At 42.6% G+C, this 14,220-nt stretch overlaps 1 protein-coding gene across 7 annotated transcripts in view; it reads right to left on the reverse strand.

The window, feature by feature from the left end:
- Positions 1-14,220, reverse strand: part of LOC140301408 (serine/threonine-protein kinase BRSK2-like) — a 181,510-nt gene that overhangs the window by 89,450 nt on the left and 77,840 nt on the right. For all 7 annotated transcript variants that reach the window (XR_011914911.1, XM_072379830.1, XM_072379829.1 and 4 more), the window contains exon 2: positions 9,906-10,000. Coding sequence is in view for 6 of the 7 variants with exons in the window: in XM_072379830.1 (XP_072235931.1) it covers positions 9,906-10,000 (95 nt within the window). In the remaining variant the exon portion in view is untranslated. The remainder of the gene's footprint in view (positions 1-9,905; positions 10,001-14,220) is intronic.

Below are 14,220 nucleotides of genomic sequence, written 5' to 3' on the forward strand. Positions count from 1 at the left end.
AATTTAGAAAATGACTGTTATAAATTTGTTTTATTTCTTGTTGAACACCTTAATTTTTCATTAACTTTTTACATAAGATGAGAGTAAATAAGTGAACTTAAGAAATAATATGAGACTAGAAAGTGTTTTTAAAGAAGTAAAAAGGTGAGACGGGTAAAAAAGCCCATAGATCCACTGCTGAATAAGTCCTGCAGCGAGCTGGATACACATCTCTGGTTCCTCACCTTCCTTTAAACTGCATTACAGGGGAGATTCCTTCAACTATTTCCCTACGAAATGTTACAGAATAGAGAAACAAGACTCTCCTTTAGCTTGAACGCCAGGTTTGACATGTGGGTGCAAAGCAGGGTGACATTTTGGTGCATGTAAGGTGCTGATCTCTGAAGAAGCGCCTTTAATGTCAGGCTTCTTATCTCAGCAGCAATCATACGCAGCTTGTCCTTTACAAACGAGGCTGGATGCACAACTGCACATTAACACATGACAAAGGCGGACACTAGAGCATGTTAATAATGGTAAATCCAGCGCGTTTTCACTCTGAAAACACAGGGAGGATTTATAAGCAGCATAAATTAAACACAGCAGATAAACACAGTGCAATTACCGATGAATCAATTCAATTCAGCTTGTTCGTAGCGCGAAATCACAACAAATGTCATCTCAAGGCACTTCAATGATACAGTCCAACACACTGGAAAAACACTGTGAAGCGAGGCATTTTAAACCTAACCAAGCAGTTCTGATGCCTGAAGTGTGGAAACAGGGAGAGAAAAGCTAAGAAACTGACAAATACACGACTTTCACACGTTTGCCACAGAAACTCAGCGACAGAAAATGATTTAAAAAACCCCAAAAAGGATCAAGAACAGTAAGAAACGAGGTACTAAATCTATCTGAAGGACAGCACCATGGCTGAGGTTAAATACTCAGTTACCAGAGGGACTCAGATGCAGGGTTGTGTGGTTTTAAGAGGGTTTATTCAAATAAACAGAAGATCACGGCACTGCAGGGCGATATCCCAGCAGTGCAAAAGTAACCGTCTATAAAACTCCTAAATGCTCTCCTCCCTAACTAAGGTGGAGGTTTATGAAAATTAACAAACAAAATCTCTCCAAAACGGGAGGAAAACAGAAATGCTATGAAGACTTAAAACAAAGACACTCTTTAGAAAACAGAGGCTCTATGAAAACGTAACTTTAACTAAAAGAAACTCTCCTTTAACGGAGGCGACTATGAATAGTAAGAATGAAAAATCACTCCTTGAAAACGGAGGAAAAACAAAGCTATGAAACTTACCGTTACCATAAATAAACTAAGGCTATGGAAGTAGAATAAATTACAAAACAAGATGCACTGCAGGAGAGTCGCTCGCTGCAGGCTCGAGGAATCTGTGGGTTCAACACAAGACAAAAGGCAGGTAATGAAGCTCTAAAGGAGACAAAATACTAGCACAAGACAAGGGAAACAGACTATTTAAACACATGAGGGACCAAAGGGGAACAGGTGGAAACACTTTGGGAATCAGGGAAGACGCTTGATACAAGAGGAAGGGCAAGTTATCTGAAACAAGAGGACAAGATTAGTGATCTTTCAAAATAAAACAGGAAATGACAAGACAAGGAACGGAAAATAAACCGTGACATAAATAGCTTTAAATAGTCCCTGAAGTCACAGTGCAGCCAGCATTAAGAAGAAAAAACCCAGACCAATATCTGAAAGACGTTCATCTGACCAAAATCTTCCTGCTTCTATTCTTAAAAACAGTAAAGTCGAAGTGCACCAGTCTGCAGTCACATGCACTGCTTCATAAATCACTTTGTTGTCATGTTAAAGAGGCCACAGAGATGGCATCAAAAGCCCCCTAAAACACCACGGAAACTGGAAACTAAAGCTGTGAACTGCGCTATCACAGCCAGGAGGTTTCAGACCCAGTAATGTGCACCGAAACTTCACAACAAGTTAGAAGCACATGGTCTCAAAGCTGCTCTCATTCACATGTTTTTCTGTTTCTTTTGTCAGAAAGTGGGACTGAAATCAGCCCATTAGGACTATAACTGCAGCCTCATCTCACACAGAGAGAGCTGAAATCAGCAGAAAGTTCCCTTATTAATAACTTCATTCCCCTCCTGTGCATCTGCACTGGGACAAGCACTGGAGCCATGACTAAAGTCAGCTGTGGATGCAACCGAGTGTTTCTTGGGTGTGTGCAACAGCCGGTTCACTGTGCAGGGAGAGCATTATCATCATCGGGACTCTGTTGAACTGTTTTTACAGTAATTCTTTAACATTTTGTTTGCACCATTTCTGTTTTACTTGAATTGTCTGACGTGAATGAGTTGAGCGACACAAAAACATTTGCTGATTAATTCAAGGATGTATCTGCAGGACACAACCTTCTCGTTCTTATAAAACAAAAAAGCTTTATTTGTCAGGTCTCACAGAGCCTCTTAGGTTTTTTGTACCTTATCTTGTCACTTCCTGTTTTATTTTGAAATTAACAGCTCCTCTGGTTTCAGATAACTTGTGTCTCATTGTCTTCCCTGATTCCCAAAGTGTTTCCCCCTGTTCCCCTTGGTTCCTCAGGTGTATTTAGTCTGCGTCTCGTTGCCAGTGTGTTGAATTTGTCTCTCGAGCCTCCAAAGTAACCAAAGTATTCCAAAGATCTTGTTTATTAATGATTTCCTCCTAGTTTTGCCATAGATTTAGTCAAGTGAAGTTTTTGTTTACCTTTTTCATTATCAGTAGTATCTCCGGTAGAGGAGTGTCTTTGATTTATAGTTACTAATAACTTTCATAGCAACTCCATTAGAAGGAGTCTCCTTTGTTTTATTGATTTATTAAATTTCTATAGACGGTTCGGAGAGGGATAAGTTTATTTGTAAGATTTATATAACCTTTTGTTTTGTCCTCCTAGCGTGGAGAGATAAGTTTCTTTAGATAAGTTTTATAGCCTCTCCTCTCCATAGGTATCGAGGAGAGTGAGTTAGGAATTTATAATCTATTACTTTTCTCTTCAAGTGACTATTATTATATAAATAAAATCTGATTATTGATTCTACCCTGCATCTGCCTCCAGTGTTTTCACGGATCGTGACATTATTAACGCGAGAAAACATTGACATAACAGTAAAAGAAGACTGTTGGGACCAAAAAACAAGCTGCTCATTCAAAATGAAAGCAGTTCTGCTCCTGATCACTGAATTAAAAGCAATAATTAGCTGTTTTAAACGCTACTACGCATGAATAAAGTCACCATTTTCCTCTGAAAGCGCACGAGAAAGAGAGGGAGATGCGAGTGCTTATTACAGATAACTGCGTTATGAGTTTGATGTAAACTGTTTCAGCGATGGCTGAAGATCTGCAGAAACAAAGGAAAACAAAGTGCATTTGTATGGAAATGGGTTGAGAATCTGTACTGTGAACAAGGCAAATGTAAATGTGTCTTGTGGCGTGAACAAAAGAGACATTCATATGCAAAACCTCGACAGAATACATCCAACGCTTCATGAAGTTTGGGATGAAAGTAGCAGGAAAGAAAAAGTGAACCTGCAGCACGTCTGAAAATGTCAAACAAAATGGAACAAAATGGGCCTGAAAATGCCGCCCGACGCAGGAGGAGCAGACGATGTTTCCACCGAGCAGCCCCTTCACATCCCATCTGGTTTTGTTTTTCATTCACACGCGCTTTCAGCTGGCTGATTGGGCTTCGCTTCAGTGTGAGACTGAAACAGCCAGAGCTCGGGGCAAAAAAAAGATGCCTGTTGCCATGACAACAGGGTCCTACCTACAGCTGAAATAAACCGGAGGCGGGAAAGATTAGGGAAAGCTGCTGGGGTAACCACCCACCACCCCACTAAACTCTGACCTATGAAGCACTCAGGCAGAAAAAAGGCTCCTAACTCAAGGGATGAACCAGTGTTGTGTCGACACAGAACAGACAACTTAGCAAAGAAGCCATTTTAAACTGGATCTTTAGGCACTTTGTCACAAAGACACATCATTTGTTCCCATTTCTTTAGCTGCATCTATGAAAAACAGCAAAGAAAACACAGTTTGACAGACAGAAAATAGGATTTCTGCAGCAACAAGGTGATTCCCAAAGAGCTATTAGCTGAAAACTTGGCATATCTCAGCATGGTGTGCAGTGTGTCCTTAAAACATTTGAGGAAACTGGACAAGTGGAGGACAAAAGAAGAAGTGTCAGGCCTAAAAAACTATCTACAGCAGATGAACAGGATCTGAAAGTGATGTCCTTAAGAAAGAGGAAAAAATCCAGCTGTGACCTGACAGGACCTGAGAGATGCATCTGGACCTTCAGCTGATCCATCTACTGTTGGCCCAAGCCTCATCAGAAATGGGCTCCATGGAAGGGTGGCTGTCAAGAAGCCGTTCTTAAGGAAGGGAAACAGGGAGAAAAGGCTGAGCTGTGCCAAATGACACAAGAAGTGGACTGAAAATCAGTGGCAACAGGTCTTATGGAGGGATGAATCCTCCCCAGAGCCCGGACCTCAACATTATTGAAGCAGTGTGGGATCATCTGACAGAGAACGGAACAAAAGGCAGCCCACATCCAAAGAAGAGCTTTGGGATGTCCTTCAAGAAGCCTGGAGAACTATTCCTGAAGACTCCTTAAAGAAATGACAGAAAGCTCGTCTCAGAGGGTTCAGGCTGTGTTGGAGAATAAAGGAGAAACACTGCTTTTCAACCAATAAGGTTCATAATCTTGGTGGAATCGGTGCCAGCAGCCAATCAGCCGTGAGCTCCCCCCTCTGACCTCTTCACACCACTGATATGCTGCACTGTCTCTAACCTGACAGCGAGGTTATCGTGCCAGCGTTCGTTAGCCATCACCAGAACGCTCTCGCTGTCGCACAGCAGCACCACCGAGCTGGCAGCTTTAACCGAGGCCATCACAGCGCTCCTCTGTCTGCTCGTTAGGATGAAAGGAAACGACTCGGTCACATGACCTCCACCAACACACACTCATGCAAACATGTTCATTTTTCATTACTTAAGAGTCGGGATGGAAGCAGCAAGGAAAATTCTCCTCTACTGATCAATAAGTTTGTCCAATTACTCTCAAATCCACACACTACTGTGTAGATGTGCCATTTGCTGTTCAATAAACTGGCTGTAATGAGCCCATCTTCTCAAAAATGTCTTGTTATGACAGTAATTTAGTCTATAACGCTGCTAAATATGCACACCGACAGGTTCTGAGTGTGTGTTTCACAGAATATCAAAAGGCAGAAAGCTGCATTTGAGGCTGTCATATCAGCACTGGCAGATTGTCACTTTATTACAGAGCTCATTTGGGTTCATATCACTATAATCAAGTAATTCCTCCAATTTCTGCTCAAATAGGATCGTGTAAGTTTTCATAAATGTTCAGTAAATAGCTTGAATGCTCATGTTTCTTGTACTTAAAGCTGAAAAGGTCTGAATTGTCATTTCAACGTGGATCTGATGCGCATCATTCTGAGGAGTCCAAAGGAAACTATCAGCAGCTCCAGCTGGACTCCACAGACCTCAGCTTGGGTCAGTCTCAGCACCAGAGAGCCTCAGATCAAACTGCACAGACATGCCGACACAGTTGGAGCAAAGCTGGAAGACATATCAGAGCAACTAACAGCCAGATGTTCCCCAACAGACTGGGAAAACTGGAAATTCCACTTTCACAAGGTCAGTGAAAAACTCAGCACAGGTTTCTGCATCCATCAGTTCTTTATGTCCACCTCATCCTGCTCAGGAGGCTCCAGCCTGGACGAGTCACCCTTAACCGAACATGTACATCTCTGGACTTCCACAGCATCCAGGCATGTGAGACTGAATAATGCTGGATTTACACCAAACGATTTCCACAGTCCCAGACTAAAAAAACGACTCCAACAGGTAAAAATCAGAAGATGGATGTGAGGAGGAGGTCTTAAAGTCTTACAGGAGACATATTCTGCTCTGTTTTCACAAGCTGACACAGTTTCCTGACGAAAAGCCTGACGAGCTTTGGTCAAAATACAGCAGAGACCATGAGTTTACAGCTCTTTTCATCTGCTTTTAGAGCTCAGAGTGAGCGGCTTGGCTCAACTCCACCTCCCACTCCACCCACTTTTAGTTGGGTCTGTCTTATGCTGGACTCACACCAAACGATTTCCACAGTCCCAGACTGAAAACTGAGTCTTTAGGAGTCTAACTGGAGCCTTTAGGAGTCTAACTGGAGTCTTTAGGAGTCTAACTGGAGCCTTTAGGAGTCTAACTGGAGTCTTTAGGAGTCTAACTGGAGCCTTTAGGAGTCTAACTGGAGTCTTTAGGAGTCTAACTGGAGTCTTTAGGAGTCTAACTGGAGTCTTTAGGAGTCTAACTGGAGTCTAACTGGAGTCTTTAGGAGTCTAACTGGAGCCTTTAGGAGTCTAACTGGAGTCTTTAGGAGTCTAACTGGAGTCTTTAGGAGTCTAACTGGAGCCTTTAGGAGTCTAACTGGAGCCTTTAGGAGTCTAACTGGAGTCTTTAGGAGTCTAACTGGAGTCTTTAGGAGTCTAACTGGAGTCTTTAGGAGTCTAACTGGAGCCTTTAGGAGTCTAACTGGAGTCTTTAGGAGTCTAACTGGAGCCTTTAGGAGTCTAACTGGAGCCTTTAGGAGTCTAACTGGAGCCTTTAGGAGTCTAACTGGAGTCTAACTGGAGTCTCGGTGCTCCCGTCATCTCCATCGTTGAGTTTAAGGCGGTAATCTGGTCTTTGGATCATATCAAACGTGTTTAATATTATCGGGTCGCAGTAACACCATCAACAGCCAATAGCTGAGCTCTGACAGCATCAGAAACAGGAAAGCAGACAGTCGATAACAAACATGTCGGCGGATGCAGAAGAACGAGCGACCAGCAGGTGAAAATGGACTGTCTGTGCCCATATTCTGAGGCGTTTTCTCCTCTTTTTGTTGGGTTTTTCACTACAAACCACTGCACAGACCAGAGCAGCTGCAGCTAAAAGCTGCTTCTCCTCCATGTTTGTAAAACTTCTGCTGAGCATGATGGGAAAAAATCTAAAAATCTATTTGTAGTCTTGTAAATAGTGACCCTACAAGAGTCTTTAGTCTTTAGTCTGAGGCTCGTCTGGGACTAAAAACTCTAAACTCTAGTCTTTAGATGTGAGCTGATGGTCTTTTAGAGTCTTTTCTCAGTCTTCTGGTGTGTGGGGAGCATAAGCTGAGATCCCTCTGATGGCTCAGAGCCACGAATTGCACACAATAACCCTTAAAGCGCGTTATTACAGTGCGACAGCCTGAGAGGTCACACTAACACACAGAGTAATGATAGAAGAATACTGCAAATCTTATTGTCAAAAACCTCCAGTTTGACCATGAGCTGTGGTTTGGGGAGCTGGCCCAGGTTGGTAAAACACTGCAGCAATGGAAGGAAGGCTGAAGCAGCTTAATGCTCCTGCCAGCAGTCATTTAGCAGTTCCTCTGTCACATATTGGCTCCATAAAGCCGGGGCTTCATTGTTACTGTTGCTTATGTGGGCAGCTTTTACCCAAAGTTTGCTTTAGTGACAGTGTTTTAAAAAAACTGAGCCTTTAACGCCTGAATTAAAATGTCAGAAGTGACCTCATCTGAGCAGAAGGAAGAGAAAAAGTATTCTGTGAATGTGGATCAACCTCATATGGCACAGGTGACTCATCCAGCCTCAGATTTAGCTGCATCCACCTGTTTGTTCGAGGCGTAGGAAGGAGGTGGAGTGGTGACAACAATAATGAGAGCGATAAAGAGCAGGAGGCTGTCCACTGCGAGCCCAAACACCTGCTCTGCACTGAACTGCATCGCCTCGATACGTGTGGGTGACACGGCGGCAGCTCTAAAGTGCTCCCGCATCACTTTGGGTCTATTTCTGGCTCTCGTGGGTGAGGAACACAAATGGCAGCTCTAAAGTCTTTAGGAGCCTTTAGGAGTCTAACTGGAGTCTAACTGGAGCCTTTAGGAGTCTAACTGGAGTCTAACTGGAGTCTAACTGGAGTCTTTAGGAGTCTAACTGGAGTCTTTAGGAGTCTAACTGGAGTCTTTAGGAGTCTAACTGCAGTCTAACTGGAGTCTAACTGGAGTCTTTAGGAGTCTAACTGGAGTCTAACTGGAGTCTAACTGGAGTCTTTAGGAGTCTAACTGGAGTCTTTAGGAGTCTAACTGGAGTCTTTAGGAGTCTAACTGGAGCCTTTAGGAGTCTAACTGGAGTCTAACTGGAGCCTTTAGGAGTCTAACCGGAGTCTAACTGGAGTCTTTAGGAGTCTAACTGGAGTCTTTAGGAGTCTAACTGGAGTCTTTAGGAGTCTAACTGGAGCCTTTAGGAGTCTAACTGGAGTCTAACTGGAGTCTTTATGAGTCTAACTGGAGTCTAACTGGAGCCTTTAGGAGTCTAACGGGTGAGGAACACAAATGGCAGCTCTAAAAAAAGTGGATTTGTGCTGCAGTGATGGACCTCAGAGACCTGCATCGGACGTATTCTGGAACAGATGCAACACAAAGTTGCAACACAAAGTGATACCACTTTATATACCAAACCTGCAGCTGACCAACAGAAAATGAGCACAAACTTTTGATTTAACTCTTCATGAAACCAGATTCTTTCATACTTTCAATTTCAATATTCAAATTCGTTCCAAGACTCAAATTTAGAGATTTCTCTGCTGATTTTTTTAAGACATTTTGTATGTTTGAGCACAAATATTTACTGCAGGGATAACACAAGTGGTTTTGTACTCCGACAGTTTTATTCTGACCATGTGTGCGTTCGTGCTTACGAAAAAAGTGATGTTCAGACAGGAAGAAGAACAGTGTATCAAACGTTTTCGGACATTTTGAACTCCATTAGGGCTTTAAATGTAAAGAATAAGGCTGCAATCACAGTTTAATTGCTGCACTGATCAAAATGCACGACAGTAAACCCACACTTTGGTTCATTTTGCCACATTCTGCCCGACACAGAGCAGCAAACTGTGAGGTCTTTTGTTTCTTAGCCTGTCTGCTCTCGTCATTTCCTGTTTTATTTTGAAGGATTAACTTCCCCGTTTGTTTCAGGTCACTTGCCCTTCCTCATGTGCCACCTGTCTGATTGTCTTCCCTGATCCCAGAGTGTCTCCACCTGTTCCTTCATGAGTATTTACAGTCCGTTACAATCCTTGTGAGAGTTCGTTCATCCGAGTTATTCACAGCCTTGAATCCAACTCCATTCGAGAAGCGTTTCCCTCCATCAGAGTTTTGTTTTGGTTACCTTTTTAACTCCCAGTCATAGTCCGGCTTCATCTAGTTTCACAGCCTGTTTAGTTTCCTCTGTAAGGAGAGACCTTTGTTTGATAAAGTTTCATAGAGGGATTTTGGTTTTTGTAACTTTTCAGCTTCGTATCGCCTCTTTAGAAGAGAGTTATTTTGTTAGACCTTTAATAGCTCTTTCAGTTTTCCTCCTGGAGTGGAGCGAGTTTTACTTTGCTCAGTTTTAGTCACACTGCCCTCAGCATAGTTATTGAGGGGAGTGTGTTAGTCTTCCCATTGATTTCTCTGACCCGGAGACACACAAGTAGTATAATAAATAAACTTATTCTGAAAATCCTGTGTCCTGCCGGTTTCTGACACTGATTAATCTGCTGAAAATAGCGTTTTTTAAGAGGTTACTGAGCTCTGATTAATTGATGCTGTGATAGTTTTGCTCTTTTCATGAGATTTGTTGTCAATAAAACCTTTTTTTTTATTTTCTTTGCACATTGTTTAAAGGACATTGTGAAAAAAATGAAGGATTAATGTGCTTTCTGTGCCAAACTTAGATTAACTTTGAATTAAAAGGCAGCAGCTGCACGAGGAAAGTGTTTCCTCAGATGCTTTCAGCCGGCTAATACATGGACAACAATAATAATCTTAATAATCTTACCTTCATGAGAACAGACTCGCTGAGCTTTTCTCTGTTGACAATCTTTATGGCAACTTTCTGACATGTGACACAGTGGACGCCCAGCTTCACCAGACCTGAAACACAAATATTAAACAGTATTCACACCAAGTCGTGCCGCACTTTCAGATTTACTGAAGCACACAAAAGTAATTTCAGTTTAAGTCGTTATGGCAGGATGTGGAATCAAAGGAGCAGCTGTTTGTGGCCGTAAACAAAGTGAGGATCATAAATTATCTCAGTTTATGTTTCATGAATTTCATTATGTGTACAGCCTTGTAAAGGGGAGTGATTTAGAAACTTAATGGAACCTTTCAGAGCTCAATTATTATGGACAAGCTTAAGTGGAACAATTAAAAAATACAACGCACTTTTTTGCTTTTTTTTCCTTCAAACTATTTTCCTGGATGGTCAATAAAATGAATGTTAAATGGACAGCATTTACAAGCCTTGATCCAGCCCTCATTTCTTTATATTTTACTTTGAAGCAGCCACACTCTCCTCTGTCTCTTAAAGTGGTCTCGATCAATAGTTATTGAGGCTTTCTGAAGGTCTTTCAATGCAGTACATCCAGTCCTTGTACGTGACCATTTTCAAAGGATTGTGGGTATTTTTCCCTGTTCAGCCACTTAACTCTGACCTATGAAGCATTCAGGCAGAAAAAAGGCTCCTAACTCAAGGGATGAACCAGTGTTGTGTCGACACAGAACAGACAACTTAGCAAAGAAGCCATTTTAAACTGGATCTTTAGGCACTTTGTCACAAAGACACATCATTTGTTCCCATTTCTTTAGCTGCATCTATGAAAAACAGCAAAGAAAACACAGTTTGACAGACAGAAAATAGGATTTCTGCAGCAACAAGGTGATTCCCAAAGAGCTATTAGCTGAAAACTTGGCATATCTCAGCATGGTGTGCAGTGTGTCCTTAAAACATTTGAGGAAACTGGACAAGTGGAGGACAAAAGAAGAAGTGTCAGGCCTAAAAAACTATCTACAGCAGATGAACAGGATCTGAAAGTGATGTCCTTAAGAAAGAGGAAAAAATCCAGCTGTGACCTGACAGGACCTGAGAGATGCATCTGGACCTTCAGCTGATCCATCTACTGTTGGCCCAAGCCTCATCAGAAATGGGCTCCATGGAAGGGTGGCTGTCAAGAAGCCGTTCTTAAGGAAGGGAAACAGGGAGAAAAGGCTGAGCTGTGCCAAATGACACAAGAAGTGGACTGAAAATCAGTGGCAACAGGTCTTATGGAGGGATGAATCCTCCCCAGAGCCCGGACCTCAACATTATTGAAGCAGTGTGGGATCATCTGACAGAGAACGGAACAAAAGGCAGCCCACATCCAAAGAAGAGCTTTGGGATGTCCTTCAAGAAGCCTGGAGAACTATTCCTGAAGACTCCTTAAAGAAATGACAGAAAGCTTGTCTCAGAGGGTTCAGGCTGTGTTGGAGAATAAAGGAGCTCAGACCAGATATTCACTTTAAAGCTGCTGAGAAACTTCCTGCCTTATAAGTAACTTCACCTATCGGTATATAAAGAAAGGGTGGCTCATGATGAGGTATATTATAGGCCATATGATGTTTCTTTCAGTCTAGTTGACTACTCACAGCACATTAAGTCATGCATTACTTTCCTTCACCAGAACTAGAAAGAACACACAGACATGTATGTAAAGGAGGCTTCAACTATTCAGCGTCTTGCTTGGATGATACAGCCAAATAAAATGACTTTTACTTCCTGCTTTACAGCCCTCAGTTCGCTCAGAACTGATGCCACATGTTGGATAAAGAAGTTTTAACAGTTATATTTCAGTTATGACCTTGTGAAGAATGATGGCTGTTGTTTCCCAGGGCTGTGGGGGCTCATCAGGGCTGAATATGATCATACTTCGGTGTCTATTCTGCAACCAAAACAATGTTTCACCTGCAGACCCGAGACGCTGAGCTCACATCCTGACTGAAGTGTAAGTCATTGGAACATTAGATGCTGCATCCGGCCACAAGTTAGAGGCTTTATCTGAACATTTAACACAAATACAAGTCAAGGAAGAGTAAAAATCAGCCTCAGAACGGCTGTCATCTTGTTAAAGGCAGCAGCATGTCGGTGTGATTGGGGCCACAGGATCAGTTCTCACACACAGCTGATAACCGGATGAATGAAAACGTAACTCAGCAACTCCCAGGCCTCCTTTTTATCGTGCACCTCTGAGCTCGCCTGATGTGACTCTTGGACCTTAACAGAAATGTCAACCTGCAACATCTCTATCTTAACACAAACACGGCGCTGCATTCATCTCTATCAAAGCCCCGACACCAGGGAGTGTGTCTCACTTTGTGCTGAAGGTCTGCAGATGGCAGCCACTGTGCATATATGAACCTCCTCATTACCCCGCACTGCATGTACATTTCACAGAAGACGAGCTGCACTATTTGAAAGGTGATTTCCTCTGTGAAGGTTCACAAGGGAACAAGCAGAGCTGAGAGCTGCACCCGTGCGGCAGCCTGGGGGCTCTTTAATGTCACCAGTCACAAGTGAAATTGCATCCAAGGTGACGTTCATCAGGTCTCATTGATCTTGTTGTCAGAAAAGCTCGGGGATAGCTTAAACTGCTTACAATCATTCAGGCCAAAGAGAGCCCTTTAAAGGCAGTGATGTATGGACACTTTCAGCCTTCCAGCGTTATGAGTGGAGCTGAAGGAGCACCGGAGGAACAGAAGAAGAGGGGGCGACTGAGCAGGGATTACCAGAAAGCTAAGAAGCAGAGACAAAGGTGCAACAGTCTGCTTTTAGCGGCTTAGCCATTGTTCCGTTTCTTTAAATTATCCCGGTTTTTCTTTGGTTTTGCACATTCTCTTTCTCACTTGCAGTTTCCAGTTAAACAGCAGCTGAGGGTTTCATCTGCTGTGGTCTAAAGCCTTTGGAAGACCGAGTTCCTGCAGTGCAAAGCGAGAGCAGTCGGTGTGGTTAGCATGGCGAGGTTGAGCTACAGTTAGAGCTCCTCCTGGCCATTTAACTGCGCCGCTGCCCTTGTCCTGTGAGGACAATCGCTTTATTGACCAAAGTGTGATGCTGCGATACTGTGCTGCCTCTCACCTCCTGATCCATGTAATTCAGCTGAATTCACTGCTCAGATGCTGTCTTTGAGCTGCTTTAACGGTGATTCTGTGGTAATAAAATCAGGATTTTATTAGAGCAGAGCGACCGTCTGGAAACGCTTTCAGTGAGCCGACATGTAGCCTTAATGGGCCGATTTTCAGTCTCAATTTCTGACAAAAGAAGGAAAAATGTGTGAATGATAGCAGCTTTATTCGGCTGTATTAATGCACACTTCCTTTTAAAAGGGAGTTTTCTTCTCTGTTGGACTTATTTGGAATAATAATGGGATTTTAACTCAGTTACAATGAACTGGACCATAGCTGGCCTGTATCTTTAAAGTGTTTTGAGATGACATTCGTGGTGATTTGGCACTTCATAAAAAAACTGAATTGAATAAACTGAACTAAACTTTGGCTTTACTGTGTTTACAAAAAGTGAGTAATTTCTGCAACATGTCCAGAGCGCCATTTAAGTGCAGTTTAAATGACTTTCAGCATTCTAAAAGTCCGGTTTTGATTGGTTTAACACAATAATTCCTTTCTTTTTTATGTAAAAATGCTTCATCAAAGAAGGAAGAACACCTCAGAATTATCTATCCATGAATAACAATGACTCAAAACCTGGATAATCAGTAATCAGAAAGAAAAAAAACAACCAAAAACTCTGGTAAAACATTCTGGTACAACTGGAGTTTGATTCAAGCTCGACAGCAGCAGACATCACGGGTCTGTGGGCAGGTTTTCTCACACTGAGAGGGTATTTAGAGTGTGTTACGGTTGCATGGGCCCAGTGAGGGCTGCACTGATGATCTATCTCCACTAAAAACCCATTTGTGATCTCATAATCCTCTGCAGTTCTTCCTCTCATAATTACTCCTCTGAAACCCGAATATGACCTTCTGTCTCTATACGTTTTATGATCCCTCGCAGCCAAAAAAACACAAAAAGCACTCGATGTTTGACACTTTTCACAGCGGCTCCCAGTTATTGCAATCACCAAAAAGCTCCAAACTGGGCCCCCGAAGTAATAATCCCTGACATTTTCACATCAAGCTACATTTACTTAGCTTCTCACTGTCTCATTTTTAGAGCAAGGATGAGTCCGTGACAGCTCTGACATTTGCTGTCTGGACCAACTTTCTCAGTGTGCAGAGTTGTCTGTTCTTGTTTGGTGACTCATGTACCTGACAGGCAAAGAA

Source organism: Leuresthes tenuis, unplaced genomic scaffold, assembly GCF_036924035.1.
Source record: "Leuresthes tenuis unplaced genomic scaffold, fLeuTen1.0.hap1 SCAF_2, whole genome shotgun sequence".
Classification (NCBI taxonomy): domain Eukaryota; kingdom Metazoa; phylum Chordata; class Actinopteri; order Atheriniformes; family Atherinopsidae; genus Leuresthes; species Leuresthes tenuis.